This window comes from Ornithorhynchus anatinus, chromosome 12, assembly GCF_004115215.2.
Source record: "Ornithorhynchus anatinus isolate Pmale09 chromosome 12, mOrnAna1.pri.v4, whole genome shotgun sequence".
NCBI classification, from domain to species: Eukaryota; Metazoa; Chordata; class Mammalia; order Monotremata; family Ornithorhynchidae; genus Ornithorhynchus; species Ornithorhynchus anatinus.
The window spans coordinates 11,901,630-11,918,052 of NC_041739.1; the positions used below are offsets into that span (position 1 = coordinate 11,901,630).

At 38.8% G+C, this 16,423-nt stretch overlaps 1 protein-coding gene across 2 annotated transcripts in view; it reads left to right on the forward strand.

Moving 5' to 3' along the window:
• The window catches only part of SPOCK3 (SPARC (osteonectin), cwcv and kazal like domains proteoglycan 3), a 320,500-nt gene that overhangs the window by 224,009 nt on the left and 80,068 nt on the right, over window positions 1–16,423 (forward strand). For both annotated transcript variants that reach the window (XM_001507312.4, XM_001507350.4), the window contains one exon: window positions 9,034–9,148. In XM_001507312.4, the coding sequence (XP_001507362.1) occupies window positions 9,034–9,148 (115 nt within the window). The remainder of the gene's footprint in view (window positions 1–9,033; window positions 9,149–16,423) is intronic.

Below are 16,423 nucleotides of genomic sequence, written 5' to 3' on the forward strand. Positions count from 1 at the left end.
CCATAAGAGGCTGAAAGAGGAGCAGAAAGTCAGCAATGGGATCTTACTTTCCCAGTTTGGACTTCACACCTTCATCTCCCTATTGGTTTTCAGTGTGTGGGGTGAAGCCCAGCCCCTCTCCTCCCAGTCTCCCATATTCTCTAAGCTATAAAAGCATCCCTCATGCACATGTTTGATTTCTTCATTTCAGAAGGGAAGATCTAGGTCCATTGCCCTGAGAACTTCCTTAGAAAGCACTTCACCTTATTGATTCGTCAGTCTAGCTCTCTTTTCTGGGTCCCATCGCCGTTTTTCTTCCTTGGGAGTTATCACGTACTTCTTCAGGATTTGCTTGTCTTCTCTCTTAGCACATTCACATGGACATCGAGGGAACTTCCCCAGCTCTCTTGGAATTGTTTCTCTGGTTGCTCGGCTGGCTGTACTGGAATTCCACTTTAACCAGATGCTGCAGTTAGACCTGTCATTCTGGATGAAAATTCATCACTGAATTGTTATAGGGCTGCCTGCCAAGGACTGTGGGTCTTAGATCTTAGAAGATGATGATTTCAGAGGTCAGAACCTGACACCTCCAGACTGTGATTACTCACTGTGAGGCTTTGCAGGGTGGAAAAAAACATTTTAATGTATTTATAGCTCAGTAGAGGAGCTAATGATGCCAGATATAGTCCCTGATCTTTTTCTTTTAATTTTTCCACAAGTAAATAATTGCTGCCACTGCATAAAAATATAATGGTGCCAGTGACCACCATGCATATTTTATACATCCTAGAAGAGTATATTCTAATAGTATATTCTTTTAGGTGAACAAATCAGCTTTACACTGGCAGACTGAAGCAGAATAAATTTTCCAGCTATTAAGGCCAAGATGGGAATCTAATCACCCAGTTACTGAAATCATTGAAATGTATACACAGGCAATCGTCCTTACAGATATGTTATTGTTTAGGTTCTGAACTTCATTGTACACAGTTCTTTAGAATTTCCTGAACTGCTGGCTAAATCCCAACTGCTGTATTTGGCATGCCTTTCCATCTTTATATTTCCTCTCCAGATGTAGAAATGCTTTCTTAATGCCTAATTTCAGAAGTTCCCACAATCAGGCCCAATTCCTGGCCCCTTTGGTCCTGCTTTTCCTTCCTGTCCAACTTCCTTTCTTCATAATGGCTTTGGATTACATTTACTCTCTGGTTGTCTTTAAGATTCTTACCCTCAATAAATCAACTGTGTTTATTGTGTGCAGAGCACTGTACTACACATTGGGTAGAGTACAATACGGTGGAACTGATAGATACGTACCCTGCCCACAACAAGTTTACAGTCTACAGAGGGAGACAGACATTAATCTAAATAACTGCTATAGATATGTACTTAAGTGCTGTGGGACTGAGAGTGGGATGAATACTAACAAGTGTCCAAGGAGTACAGATGTAAGTGCACTGATGATAATAATAATAATTATGACAGCATTTATTAAGTGCTTACTATGTGCAAATCACTGTTCTAAGTGCTGGGGTGGATACAAGATGATCAGGTTGTCCCACGTGGGGCTCGCATCTTACTCCCCATTTCACAGATGAGGTAACTGAGGCACAGAGAAGTGAAGTGACTTGCTCGAAGTCACGCAACACATGTGTTGGAACCAGGATTAGAACCCATGACCTCTGACTCTCAGACCCGGGCTCTTGTCACTGAGCCAGGCTGCTTCCCTTAACAGATATGGGACAGGATTGGAAATAGGGCTTATTTGGGGAAGGTCTCCTGGAAGAGATGTGTCCTTAATGAGACTATGAAGATGAAGAGAGTGGTTGTTTTGTGTATATGGAGGTGGGGGAGTTCCAGACCAGAGGGAGGACTGGAAAAGAGATCTCTGGTGAGATAGGTTAGATTGGGGCACACTTACTTTCCCAAAGCACTCTGATCTCCAATCTTATCACATCATTGTAGACCATCTCAACTCATTCCACATGATACATCACTTCTCTAGTTTGCATCTTCATCTTCTCCAATCCCTGTCATTTCACCTCTAATTTGTACCTATTCAGAAAAGAACTCCCTCCTTGTTTTAGTAATCAGAGATGTTACAGACATCTGAGGCTTCTTTTTTAAAAAAAAGTTTTCTTCTTGAGGGAATAACCTACTTTATGCAATTAACTTTCCATGTTTTTTCTTAGTATTTAATTATCCCAATACCATCCTTAAGAGACATTAATAATTTCTATATGCAATTAAAATACCATTTTCTTACATTTTCAGGTGCATTTCTCTCTCCTAGCTGGGCTAATTCCTGCCTTACTCTTACCATAAACTTTGTAGAAAGCCACTTGGCTCCGAATCAACACATCTTATTTAGAATCCTGAACTCTTTTACTTTCTTTATAATGGAACATTTCATTTAAATTTTCAAATGTATCTCTCTGGCTCTTGCCAAAGACTCAATCAGCGGTATTTATTGAACACTCTCCTTATGCTAAGCACCATGTTAAGCACTTGGGAGATTATACAAATTTCTTTCACTGAAGTTTTGCCAGGTTGCTTTGAAGCTGAATCAGATTGTCCCAGGCCCAGTCACTGTTCCTTGTGGTTGGCAGAGTAGGTAATATTTACTCCTGTGTGCCACTAGGATGTGGACAGATAGGTATTATTAAGTCGGTGCATTTCAATCTTGAAATGCTATGATTGCCCCTGAAACAAAGAATGTGCTTCCTGTTTTGCATCTCAGATTTTTGCCAAAAATCTTTCTCCTTCAGAAGTGCCAACTTCTCATTTTGAGAATGGAGACTGTAAGGGAGCAGGGGTGTTTAGGTGTTTGGAGACCAGAGGGAACAGGCTGAAAAGCCAACTGTCCAGAAAGCAGCTATTTTCTGGCTTTGTGGTTCCGAATGTAAACTCTCAGGCCTTTTTGGAGATGTGGGATGAACAAATCATGAGGGATAGCAAGAACATCTGATCAATTTTCTCCCTTTAGTGCTTGCCAATTCTGCTTCCAAGTTAAAATCTCAATTTGGTCTTCTTAACCCATATTTACAATATTTAGTATACCTCCTTTATCCCTGATTATGTCTTCAGTGAGAACTGTAGAAGGCACTGAAATGTTTATACCCTGAGGATGAGTTCTATCCAACATCTTAGCCAGTTCCCATGATTGATGGCCACTAGGACCAGTGCAGCCAGGGGAAAGGCCTGTTCAGAAAGATCTCTGCCCCTCGTGATATCACTAATGATTATCCATTCAATCGTATTCATTCAAGAACAGGTAAGAACTAGCTGACTTCTGCTCCACTTAAACTTCCTCACCCTAATAGAACAGCAGGTAACACCAGGTTTGAAGGCTATTTGATGTAGTTGGGCTCAGAAGACATCATCTGCAAATTCTGAAGATTAAAGTGGAAAAATCTGGGGGTTTTCAGATGTGATATATTAACGAAGCCAAAGATACACATACAAAGATACACATACCCCTACACTTCATAATCTTCAAGACTTTTTTTTAACATTTTATTAAAATTATGTTAGTAATTTTGCAAATCAGTCTTGCTCATGAAGATAAAATCAGCATTTGCTATTTTCTAATATGCTGATCACCTCCCTAGTTGATTAATCTTTTTCAAGAGTAAGTACAAGTGACCTAGTAAGTGCTGTCCTTTCCTCTGCCATCCTATTGGAAAGACCTATATTTTAAAGTGCTGAAATTTTGCTTTTCTGTTTCTCTGGGTCTTTTTCCTCTTTGAAATAGTAATGTAGCCATATATGTAGTAGGATTTTTATTTCATTTTACTATTTCCTCTATGCATTTTGACCAGTTTGTAAGTTTATATAGGTTTTGGGTTTTCTCTTTTGCGGGGTTTGTGAAGATTAGAACGGGGGAGAATGAAGAGTATATAATACCACCTTGTCTGTATAGACCTCCAACCTTCTACTAGGAAATTTTTTTTTTTAATTTAAGATATGTGATCTTGAAGTTCAGTTTACTCTTCTATACTTAGATTGAGTTTTTCCTTATGTTTACTTAGGAAAGAGACTGTCAATATTAGATAAGGAGTAGTTGAAGGAACCTTAGTTTTCTTAGGATAATTTATAACTACATTGGCTATTGACAGATTGGACTCAAATGAGTTCCGTTTGCAAACTTACTTCTAATATTAACACATGACTGAAATGTTTTCAAATACTCAGACATTTAGATAATCAAGGATGGATTAGCCATGTCTGTCTGGTATTTGCTTTTTTTAAAAAAATTAAAGACTAATGAGCATGCCCTTTATGTGATATTTTAGTACACGTTCAACTTTATAAATATTTCAACTCTGCAATAATTAAGTAAATTGAACTTGATTAATTAGTAATGCAATCAGCAGGTTTAGCTTCAAAATGATATTGCATCAAAAAGTGAAATCTTAATCGATCCAGTACTCTTGAGTTGAATTCTTTTAATAGATTGCATTCTTTCTAAAACCAAGTTAAAGGTAAACAGAATTTAGATGGATTCCTGATTGCAGGAAAATGTATCAGTGTGATTATACACAAGGGGAATGCTTATTTCAGGTTTAGTATCGTTGCCCTCCGCAGAAGCCAATATACTTTTTCTAATGTTTTGAGTGGAAGTTTTCTAGTAAAGGTCAAATACCCAGATAATAAAATAACCTGCCTCTCTTTCAATTATAAATATTTAGATACAAGGATATCTTTTGCACGCATATTCAAGTCTATTTTCAAATGGAAAACAAGAAATGCTATTAACAGTGTCTCCATGTAATTATGCCAGAGCTGGCTAGATATAAAGAGAGGAATGAGTTTCCTAAAGATAGGAATAGAACTGCTAATAAAGATTGTCAGTTTGCCTCCTAAATAGCTTTCTTTAGTTCCTTGCATTATAAACAATGTATCATCAGTTCTCTTTCAAGCAAAAAAGGCACATGATTGCATAGGTCCTGGGTTTAATCAGCCCATAAGCACATGCTTTTCTGTCGGTGGGTCAAAACACAACTTCTTTTCCTGCCTTTGATTTTACAATACTAATCAGTGGTAGAGTAAGATGTTCAAATTTCAAAGAATCATAGATCAAATATTTTCAGAAAGTTTCATTTCGATCTTTGAAAAGAGCAGCTTCTTGTGCCTACTACTAGATTTTCTGGAAATTGTGGAATTGGGAATATTAGTGGGTTCAAGAAGACTTCTCGAGTGATTGGGTAACAATAGATGATTTGATGGGACCATATAGGACGTTACGTGACTCCAGATGATTTTAGATAGATTTATAGATGCTCTATTTTAAATAGATTATCATGGATGTTGGAAGACACCTAACTCACCTTCAAATGGTTAACAAGGAGATCAAATGTTGTAGTGTTTGCTATTGATTCCACTCAGCTAAAATTCACGGGTGGATCCACATCCAGTTGAATTTAGTATTGCCAGACTTAATGCAGAATGCTAGGATATGAAGAAAAAACTCATTGAAATAATTTCCAAATTTTTTTAAGTTCCTCAGAAAGTTCTGTTAATTGTTTAGAGATTCTGATATATGTATATATGCATATGTATATGTGTATATATATGCATATATTTCATATTTATAAATGCTTTGCATTATTCAGATCATTTAATATAATTTTCTAGTCTTTGTGCAGATAAAAATTTATGGTCAAAAAACTGAGTCAACATGATTATAAAATAAATGAATGTTTTCTTCACAAGGGAGCACAGAATCCAAATACTATCTTCTGTTGCCTGAAGTTTGTTCTTCTTTCTCTTCCACTTTACTCTTCCCCTCTCTAATTGACATTGCCTAACATCAGTATCATAATCCACTACCTGGAGAGAGACTGGTCAGGAGATTAGATGTCCCCAAAAAGGACCTATTATTTACTTTGACAGTAGAAAAAAATCATGTTGTACAGATGTGTGTAATCCAATTTTGCATTTGGAGCATTATGCACTACTGAGCATCAGTTGAAATTCAATTATTTCCCAGTGCATTTGCTGATTGGAGACAGAAAGTCTACCTAGTTTAATTTAAAAATAAATTCCACTGAGTAAATGATGGCTGGTCCTTACAGAAATCAAACTACTTAAAAATGGCAAGATATATTTCTCTTAGCTTGGTTAGCTAATACTTTAAAAACAAAAAATCAGTTTGGAATTTTCCCTCTTTTTTAGTAATAAAGAAAACAATTTCTTTTTATTGATCAAACAATAGATACTTTTCCAGGTATCACCTCTGTGTGTCTTGGGAGTAAAAATATTTTTCCTTCCAGTCAATGCTATTTACTGAGTGCTTACTGCACGCATAGTACTTTATGAAGCACTTGGGAAAGTACAGTAAAATTGAGTTGTAAGACACAATCCCTACTCTCAGGGGGCTTACAGTCTAGAAGGGAAGACAGACGTTAAAACAAGTTATGGAAAGGAGAAATGGCAGAGTATAAGTGCTGTATCCTGGGGTAAGTGCACAAGATAAAGGGGGTATATAGCCAAATGCATAGGTGACACACTTAAGAGCTTGAATCCACTTGATTTTTACCCAAGCCAGCGAGACTTTTCCCTAGTTTATGATGTTCCATTCCTGTTGATGTGGTTTGCTAGTCAAAAACACAAGGATAGAGAGAAGACGATGAGGATGGTGTCACTAGAGGGTTATTTGAACAATCACCTTGTTTAGAATGGGGCTTAGAAAATCTAAATTCAGCTCGTTTGAAGACTGGAAGGTCAGCAGCACTGACAGGAATTTATCAGCCTATGCGTTGTGGAGAACGCATGCAGAAAAAAATTGAGGAGCAACACCGGACACTTTACATCACTGTATGAATGTTTTCCATTTTCATTTTCTTATCCTAGATTGGGTCATTTCCCTTTGCTTACCTGAGAAAATTGGCAGGGTAAAATAAGTATGAGATGAAAGGTGAGGTCAAATCAGTTTAAACCAAAGATTGAAACCAGGGAAGAGACTGAAATTATATACAATACATAGAAGAGATTGTTTACTTTGTATTGCCAAGCACTGTACTCATTATTCCTACTGAGTCAGAATGATATTGTTTGGGCTCCCTGGTACTTTTTTATATGCAGTATGTGTAATGGCTGACTGCCCAGATTAAATCTAACTTTTGTTTGAAAATTTGTTGTGTGGAATCCATGTGTTTCCTGTGTAATCTGCCATGTTTGCTAGCTAATGATGAATAGAAATCTCCAGTGGTTGCTCATCTACCTCCCCATCAAACAGAAACTCCTTACTATAAGCGTTAAAGGAACTCAATCAGTTCTCCCTACCTAAACTCGCTGATCTCCTATTACAAGCCTACCCCAACACTACATTCCTCTAACACCAACCTACTAACTCCGACCTGTTATTAGGCAGGGATTGTCTCTATTTGTTGCTGAATTGTAGTTTCCAAGTGCTTAGTACAATTCTCTGCACACAGTAAGTGCTCAATAAATATGATTGAATGAATGAACCTACTTTCTGTACCTCAATCCCATCTATTCTGCCACCAACCTCTTGCTTATGTTTTCTCACCAGCCTGAAACTCTCTTCCCCTTCCTATCTGACAGTGCATCACTTTCACCACCTTCAAAGCACTCCTAAGAAAGCAGTGTGGCTCAGTGGAAAGAGCATGGGCTTGGGAGTCAGAGGTCGTGGGTTCTAATCCTGGCTCCGCCACTTGTTTGCTGTGTGATTTTGGGCAAGTCACTTAACTTCTCTGTGCCTCAGTTGCCTGATCTGTAAAATGGGGATGAAGACTTCGAGCCCCATGTGGGGCAACCTGATGACCTTGTATTTCCCCCTGCACTTAGAACAGTGCTTGGCACATAGTAAGTGCTTAACAATACCATCATCATTATTATTATTATCTCTTTCATAAGAGCTTTACGAACTAAGCACCTTAATCGTTCTCTCAATACTCCTGTTCCACCCCGCCCCCACCCCCACCCCAGTCAGCTATGAACTTGGCTGAGTTTCCCTTGGGCACTTTGATACTCACCTCAGCCCATAATACTTTTCTAAATATTCTTCTACTCTGCTATTTCCTGTACTTTAATGTCTGCTTCATCCTGTTGACTCAAGTGCCTGTTGAGCAGAGATCACATCTACCAGTTCTGTTGTATTGTACTTTTCTAAGAAGTACAGTCCCTTGAATACAGAAAGTATTCAGTGAATACCATTGATTGACTGATTGATTGACTCATTAAGTAAATTTCCAATGAACCCTGGTGTGGCAGTTTAGCATGGCATGACAGTGAATCCAACATGGTGAAATCAGACAGATTTTTTTCTTTTTATTGAGATGATGCCCTTTTGCAAGCCTGTTGAGTATACTGAAAATCCTTTGATTGACTGTTGATGCCTGGAAGCATTAATGACTCCTCACATTGCTGGATTCTGGTTGCTTCCCTGAGCCCCTCCCAGCGAGGCAGTGGGTTGGAAGATCAAGCAGAAAATAATTGGTATTTATTGAGATCATACTGAGGGCAGAGCACTGCAATAAATGCTTGAGAGATTCAATAGAGTTGATAAACATATTTCCTGCACTCAAGGGATTTAGGTGGAAGAGTTTACAATCTAGTGGGAAGATGCTTCCTTTAAATTGGTGAACAGCCTCCTTTGGGCATTCATTAATTAATGTTCTTCCCTTTCAAATTTTCTGTCTATTCAGACCAAGGTCAAAGAGAATAGTTGTGATGTTCATATCATTAGTATCTCTCCATAAAGTGATATCTATTAGACGATAGGCAGGGAATGTATCTATCAACTCTGTTATATTGTACTCTGATTGAATCCACTGATTCCCAGTATTCCACTCCCATCATTCTGCTATCAAAAATGTATTGTGTATTTTTGCTTGTGAACACTTCCAAGACTGCTTTCCCCTTGGCCATTGACTAGAAAGTTTTCCACATAAGACTTTTATGCCTCAAGGCAGTGGTGAATGCTGAGTCCGAAGCCTCCTTTCCGAATATTTCATGACTTGGAATTACATTGCAAAATGTCTTTGCATTGCTGGTCATCATTTCGGTCATCATTTTCTCTCATTACAGTGCAAACTAGAATATCAAGCATGTGTCTTAGGAAAACAGATCTCAGTCAAGTGTGAAAGACGCTGCCCTTGCCCTTCAGATAAATCCACAAGTACAGGCAGAAATGATAAGAGAGGTAAGTGATGACCATTTGCATTGAATTTCTTTGAAAATTTTATATAAAGGGTCATATGAAATGGTTGTGGTAGATGGTGATGTATTCCTGAAAGGAGTTCCTAGTGATAGAATTTTGAAACAACGAACAGTAGAATGCCATATTTGTTTGCCAGTTACTAATAATACATTCATATTCATATAGTTTTTGTCTTTTTTTAAGATTATTGTCTAAAACAGTGAACCTTATTCTTCCCCCACCGCAGGGAAAAATGGACGACTAACAGTCTAAATAGAGGTGATTACATGAATTTAAGGACTGAGGGTGAAGGGGAAAATAGATGCCTCTCACCCTGTGGAAGTGTTATGTGGAAACTTAATACAGGGGATGATAGAAATGTCATTTTATGTGGTGAAAAAAAATTTATTTATCAGAGACATGGAGTTTGGAACCAGGGCTGTTACTGACAGTGGGACAGCCCACCATTAGACATTGTGATTCCTGGGCATAACTATTCCTCATTGTTTGAATTACTTGAAACGGTGACACCATCTTTAAAATGTCTCTTCTCTTCTTGCTCTGGGTCTGCTTCCCCTTCAACTCACCATATAGAAGCTACTTGATTATTTTACTGTCATCAATCAATCAATGGTATTTATTTAGCAGTTACTGATTGCAAAGCTCTGCACTAAGTGCTTGGGGGAGAGTACAATACAACAGAGTAGGGAGTCACATTCTCTGCCCTGCTTACAGTCTTGAGGCCTGTTTGTGTCCCTTTTCTCAGTCTCTCCAGGCTAGCAGAATTGCTTTTCAGTGAATTTTGTTTCTTTGCTGTTAGACTTACTGGACAGTGCTCTGCACACAGTAAGCACTCAGTAAATACGATGGAATGAATGAATGAATGAATTGTAGGCCATGATCGCTTTGACTACTATTATTTGATGTTAAGTGTTAGACGTAGGTGGATGTCGAGGAAACTTCTCAAGTTGTTAGATGCTTCTTCTGGGTAGTCGGATTTTGTAACTTTTCTTTTGATCTATATCTTTCTATCTACCTATGTATCTATCATACTGGTTTCTGCCCTTTTTCATTTAATGACTTAAGTTGATGTACTGTTATGTAGAGTGCTACCTTGGTAGCAGAATTCATTGGCAGCATTAAGTTCTGTAGTCCCGATGAAATTTTTTGTTCTCGTGCACGAAGGGAATATAACCTTCAGGATAGATGTTCATCCTTTGTACTTTGCTGATTCTGCACAACAATTCATCATCATTTGACAATTTCTTTGATGTGCCCTTCCAGAGCACAGCAGTGTCACAGTTTCTTTATGGTAGCTCCAAATACTTTTGATGATGATTATAGATTGCTTGTTGGAAGTTTCCCAGATCAGAAATGTATTCTAACTCCTGCTTCTAAGTCTCTTGATGTATCCTCAAGCATGATTAGACCCATTATACAACATTTGCCATATTTTCCTGGTGATAAATATCAGTAACTCCAGTCCATCTGGCCATATCATATCAATATAGGCCAAACTGAAGGACTCAATCAAATGGTCTATCGAGTCCAATATTCCAGTATTCTGTCTCTTACAATAACCATGGTCATGAGATAGGTTTCATTTTCACACACATTAGTTTATAGGTGTGATTTGATGCACTACTATTGAGCACTAATGGATAAGGCCTCAAAATGATTTCAGAATGAATTCTATGCATAGAGGAGACTGGGCCCAAGGTAAATAAACTGTAATTATGTTCCATTTTGCTATTAATACTTTAAGAAGTACACTCTTAAAAGCCAATCAATGGGGGAATAAAGATTATTTGTACTTAGTTGTGCAGTGAAAGAGATGCAGTGAGAATTTAAACTAATACTGCTCTGCCAGATTGTCAAGGCAAACCTAGGACAGGAAGTGGAAGATGCTGAGAAAAGGCAATACAGAAAAATTTCAATGTCATTTCTACACAGTGCCAAAGGCCAGAAGACATGGGAAATGTAAAAAGTGAGTTCAGTATCACAGCTAATCTTTTCAGCTGTCGTTTACATTAGAAACACATATTCACTAAGCAGCCCAGGGCAGGCTTAAATCTTAGGTTTTTTGTTGTGTTTTTTTTCTCTAGCTCTATTGGGAGAAAAAAAGCTAGAAGTGGTGGACAGTTACCCAAGTTTCTCTAGTTCTAAAGTAAGAGTCTAGGGAGCCATGTTGACTTGACCACAAGGACAACAGCAAGGAATCTTTTGCATTGCTCAATTTGAGCAAAAGGAGATGAAAATAAATTGAAACAGTTTTGCATTGTAAATTAATGAGATGATTGTTTTCCTTTAGAAACATAAATGGAAAGCTGTAAACATGATCTGAAACATTCCATCTGGGACCTCATCACTTTTGCCTCACCATTTTGCCTTATTTTTAGGGGCCAATTTGGTCTCCTGTTTAATGGTTCACAGCATGAGCCAAGCAAAGGACTATAGTCAGCAACCTAATCTCTTTGGAAAATAAGGTTAGATCCCTGAATTCAAGGATCCATGTTTCCCTCGAACTTACTGGCACCTAAGGCCTCTTCAGAGGCTCTGATTATGAAAGGCACTTCAGAAAAAATATGTCATGGTTCCTGTCCTTGCAGAGCTTTTAGTCTTATGAAAAAGACGGATACACATAAATCAGTGAATAGACAGTGAAAAAGAAAAAAAAAATTCCATTTCACTAGACCTGAAGACTTCTCTCCTTTTTACTGTTATTGACATCAAAGCGCCCTCAGAATGGCATCATACACAAACCTAAATGCATTGTCCTCTAATTGCAAAAGCAACGCCATTTATGAAGATATTTCATGGTCTCTAACCTCCATCCGATGCTGCTAGTTTGCAGTCATTTGTACATGTGTACTGGATCAATGAACCATCAACCAGTTGTCCGTCTCTAGACAGTGGCTCTATCAGGAAGTATTTTTATCAGTTAGTGATAATAATTATTATGATTCTCACTGAGCAGTTATTATGTCCACGTCCTACATGCAGCTCACAGTTGAAGCAGGGGGAAGTAGGATTTACTTCTCATTTTACAGATGAAGAAACTGAAAAGTGAAGTGAGTTACCTAAATATACAGAGCAGACAAGTCATGGTGCTGGGAGTAGAAACCAGGTTCTCTGACATCCAGACCCAGACACCCAGACCACTAGCTCTCTTCCCCTCTTCAAAGGAGGAGAGCTCACCTCCTCCAGGAGGCCTTCCCAGACTGAGCCCTCCCTTTCCCTCTGCTCCTTCTCCCCTCCCCATTTCCCCTACTCCCTCCCTCTGCTCTACCCCCTTCCCCTCCCCACAGCATTGTGTATATTTGTACATATTTATTACTCTATTTTATTAATGATGTGTATATATCTATAATTCTATTTATCTTTTTTGACGGTATTCATACCTGTCTACTTGTTTTGTTTTGTTGTCTGTCTCCCCCTTCTAGACTGTGAGACTGTTGTTGGGTAGGGATTTTCACTATCTGTTGCCAAATTGTACTTTCCAAGCACTTAGTACAGTGCTCTGCACACAGTAAGTGCTCAGTAAATACAATTGAATGAATGAATGAATGAATGGAGTGGTCATTCCACTAGATCATACTGCTTCAGTGATGAAATAGACTTGCTAACATATTGAATCCAATTAAGTTGTCAATTAGCAACTTGTCCAACTTGTCACATCTTCTCCTGCCTTCAAGACATCTCCAGTTGGATGTGCTCCTGTCAGTTACCTCTAAGTTAACATGTCCAAAACAGAGCTCCTTATCTTCCCACTCGCACTCTGTCCTCCCCCTGAATTTCCCAGCACTGTAGATGACACCACCATCATTCCTGTCTCAAAAACCCGGCATTATCCTTCACCCCTCTCTCTCATACACCCCACATATTCAATCCATCACTAAATCCTGTTGGTGTCACCTTTTCAACCTAGCTAAAATCCACCCTTTCCTCTGAATCCAAACTGCTAACACGTTAAGGAACACCCTCCCACTTCAAATCCGACAGTGACTCTCCCCCACTTCAACGCCTTATTGAAGGCATGTCTCCTGCAAGAGGCCTTCCCAGACTAAGCCCCTCCTTTCTTTATCTCCCACTCTATTCTGCATCACCCTGGCATGCTCCCTTCACTTTTCCCCACTCCCAGCCCCACAGCACCAATGTACATATCTGTGATTTTGTTTATTTTTATTGATGCTTATCACCCCTCCTCTAGACTGTAAACTCCTTGTGGTCAGGAACTGTGTCTGCTTATTGTTATATTGTACTCTCCCAAGTGCTTAGTAGAGTGCTCACAGTAAGTGCTCAATAAATGCAATTGAATGAATGAATGAATGAATGAATGAGGTACTGGTTATATTCACAAAGGAATGTGGGCCAGTTGAATAGCAGCAGGGCCACTAGTCAGAAGCTTGTCCTGTGATCCCCCTACTTAATTTGTTTCTGAAAAACGGGCTGTAACACCCCAAGCGATTCTAAGCAAGCAGTGCATGGAGGTAATGCTTTCAGGATATGATCATCCATTTCCCTCTAGCTGCATGTATTCATTAATTATAGTTTTCCAAGGCTTTGAAGGAGTATCGTTCACAATTATATAAAATGCAATCATTGGCTTTATTGGGGCACATTGTAGGGTTCATTTTGCTTAAAGATAAGAATGATAACGGCTATGCCAAGTGCACAGAAAGGGGAGGAAATATGTAATTATAACTGTGAAAATGAATTCTCTTATGACCTGACACTTCTTTGGAAGTGTGAAAACAGTGATTATCTAGTGAGTAGGATAGAGAGAAAGATGGATCAGCTGATAGTGGAGTCCTGAACTACTCACACATCAAATGCCTTCTGAAAATGAGGTACTTTGACAAATTCCAGGAAGCAAAAGCCACCTGCCAACCCAGATCTACTATCCTGACTTCTCTGAGTGATGGACAAAGTCAGAGAAACTTAACGGAAGTTATAGTGGGCATGAGGGCTAGATTCAGTCCATATTGGTCTATATGCTTTAAGAAAAATAAATTCTGATCATCCCAGATAAAGTCTTAGGCAAAATAGATACATTCTCCTAAGATTATTTTACAGTGAGCTGAGCAGCATAAGAGGAGGAATGATCCCTCTCATCTTCTATGGTATTTATTGAGTACTTTCTACATGCAAAGCACTGTACTAAATGCTTGGGAGAGTGCAGTATAACAGACTTGATAGACATGTTCCAAGCCCACAACAAGACAATCTGGTCATCTACAGGACAAGTTCCTAGAGAAAAGCATCAAGGTCTAGTAGGTAGAGCACAGGCCTGGCATTCAGAAGGACCTGGGTTTTATTCCTGGCTCTGTCACTTGTCTGTTGTGTGACCTTGAGAAATTCATTTAACTTCTCATACCTCAGATACCTCATCTGTAAAATGAGGATTAAGACTGTGAGCCCCACCGGGGAGGGCCTGTTTCCAACCTGACTAGCTTGTATCTACCCCAGCGCTAAGAACAGTGCTTGGTACACAGTAAGCACTTAACAAATGCCATTATTAAAGCAATTGTCAAAAACTGTCAGTGCCACTGGCTTCTCACTATTTTCCACATTTTTGGCATCTCAATGGAAAGAGTAGTAGAAGGAAATAATATTTGGGAAGAAAGTAGGTTTGGTAAAGGCTGGAGGGATTTGTGTTTGGAATGATTGCCTCAGATGGACTCTTGTTTTCATTCCCACTGTCAAAGGGTGAGGGATGTACTTCTGCTAAGAGAAAACCTAGCCCTTTCATTCGTTCAGATGCTTGATGTCATAAGGGGGTCCATGGATTTCCAATAGTAAGACCCCGCGCCTGGGAGTCAGAGGATGTGAGTTCTCCCCCAGCTCCTCCATTTGTCTGCTATGTGACCTTGGGCAAATCACTTAACTTTTCTGTGCTTCAATTCCCTCACCTGTAAAATGGGGATTAAGACTGTGAGCCCTATGTGGAACAGGGACTGTGTCCAATCCAACTATCTTGTATCTACCCCAGCACTTAGAACAATGTTTGGAACATAGTAAGTGCTTTACAAATATCACAATTGTTATTATTATTATTTAGTAGCATACCACTAGTGTTTATTAAGTACTTGATGTGTGCATAACTCTGTACTGAGTTTTAGGAGTTATTACACAAGTGCAATTTAGACATGGTCCCTGACCCTTGAGGGGGGAAAAGGTTGTGGTGACTTTATTTTTTCAGTTTTCTACTTTTTGTACTCTGTATGTCCTGAACTGTGTGCCTGCCAGGTGCAGAATTCACTATACCCTGAAGTTAATTCCTAACTTTTTATAAAGTGCATGGTATTTTCCTATAATTCTAAATAGTCAAAAAAAATCTCAAGGAAGAGCTCTGCCTTGACCTGGTTTGAAGAAGAAAGCTATAAATAACAGTTCTTGTTCTAATTACATAAAAAAACTTACTAATATGGAATGTAGTTGGGGACAATAGAGTTACAGAGTGAAATTTTTATTAGCTGAATTTTCATGATGTACATTTTATAATGGAAAGTTCTGCAAAGGGCAGTGATGTAATGGCTTTAGTTTACAGAAAAAGTTTCTGAATAGCCTACTTACATTCATCATACATCAGACATTTCCTCTAATGTCATAACCCAAAGATATGATGATGAAATTCTCCTTTGAAAAATGCTACTGTGAAAAGCTCTTGTTTCTACATTTCCCAAATGCTCTGACTCCATTAAAGTGAGTGTGTCATGTAAGAAATTAGGACAAGCTGTCCAGAAAAAGTGTGAGACCTAGGCTTGGGAAGGACAAAATCTGATTATTTCGATCTAGGAGGCTAACAATGTGCTGTCGGTGAACAGGGGTCAGAGAAGCTGGAGAGGGAACATAGATGGATAAAGATGATTCTGCCTTAATCAGTCAATCAGTGGTATATATGAACATTTACAGTATGCAAAGCACTGTATTTAGTGCTTGGGAGAGTACAGTGCAACAGAGTAAGTAGACTCTTTCCCTGTCCACAAGAAGCTTAAAATCCAGATATCAATATCTCCTTTATAATCCCATTCCAGCCTCCGTAACTGAGAATGATGAGATGGTTCTGTTTCTCCCAAGTAAGAATGGTGGATTAAGATATTATTCTTGGTCCCCCTCTCTTGTCACTTTACATATGGCCTAGTGGAAAGAGCATGAACCTGAGTCAGGTGATCTGAGTTCTTGTCCCACCTCTGCCTTCTGTTTGACCTCAGACAAGTCACTTAACTTCTCTGTGCCTCAGTTTCATCATCTGTAAAATGAGGGTTCTCCTTCCTA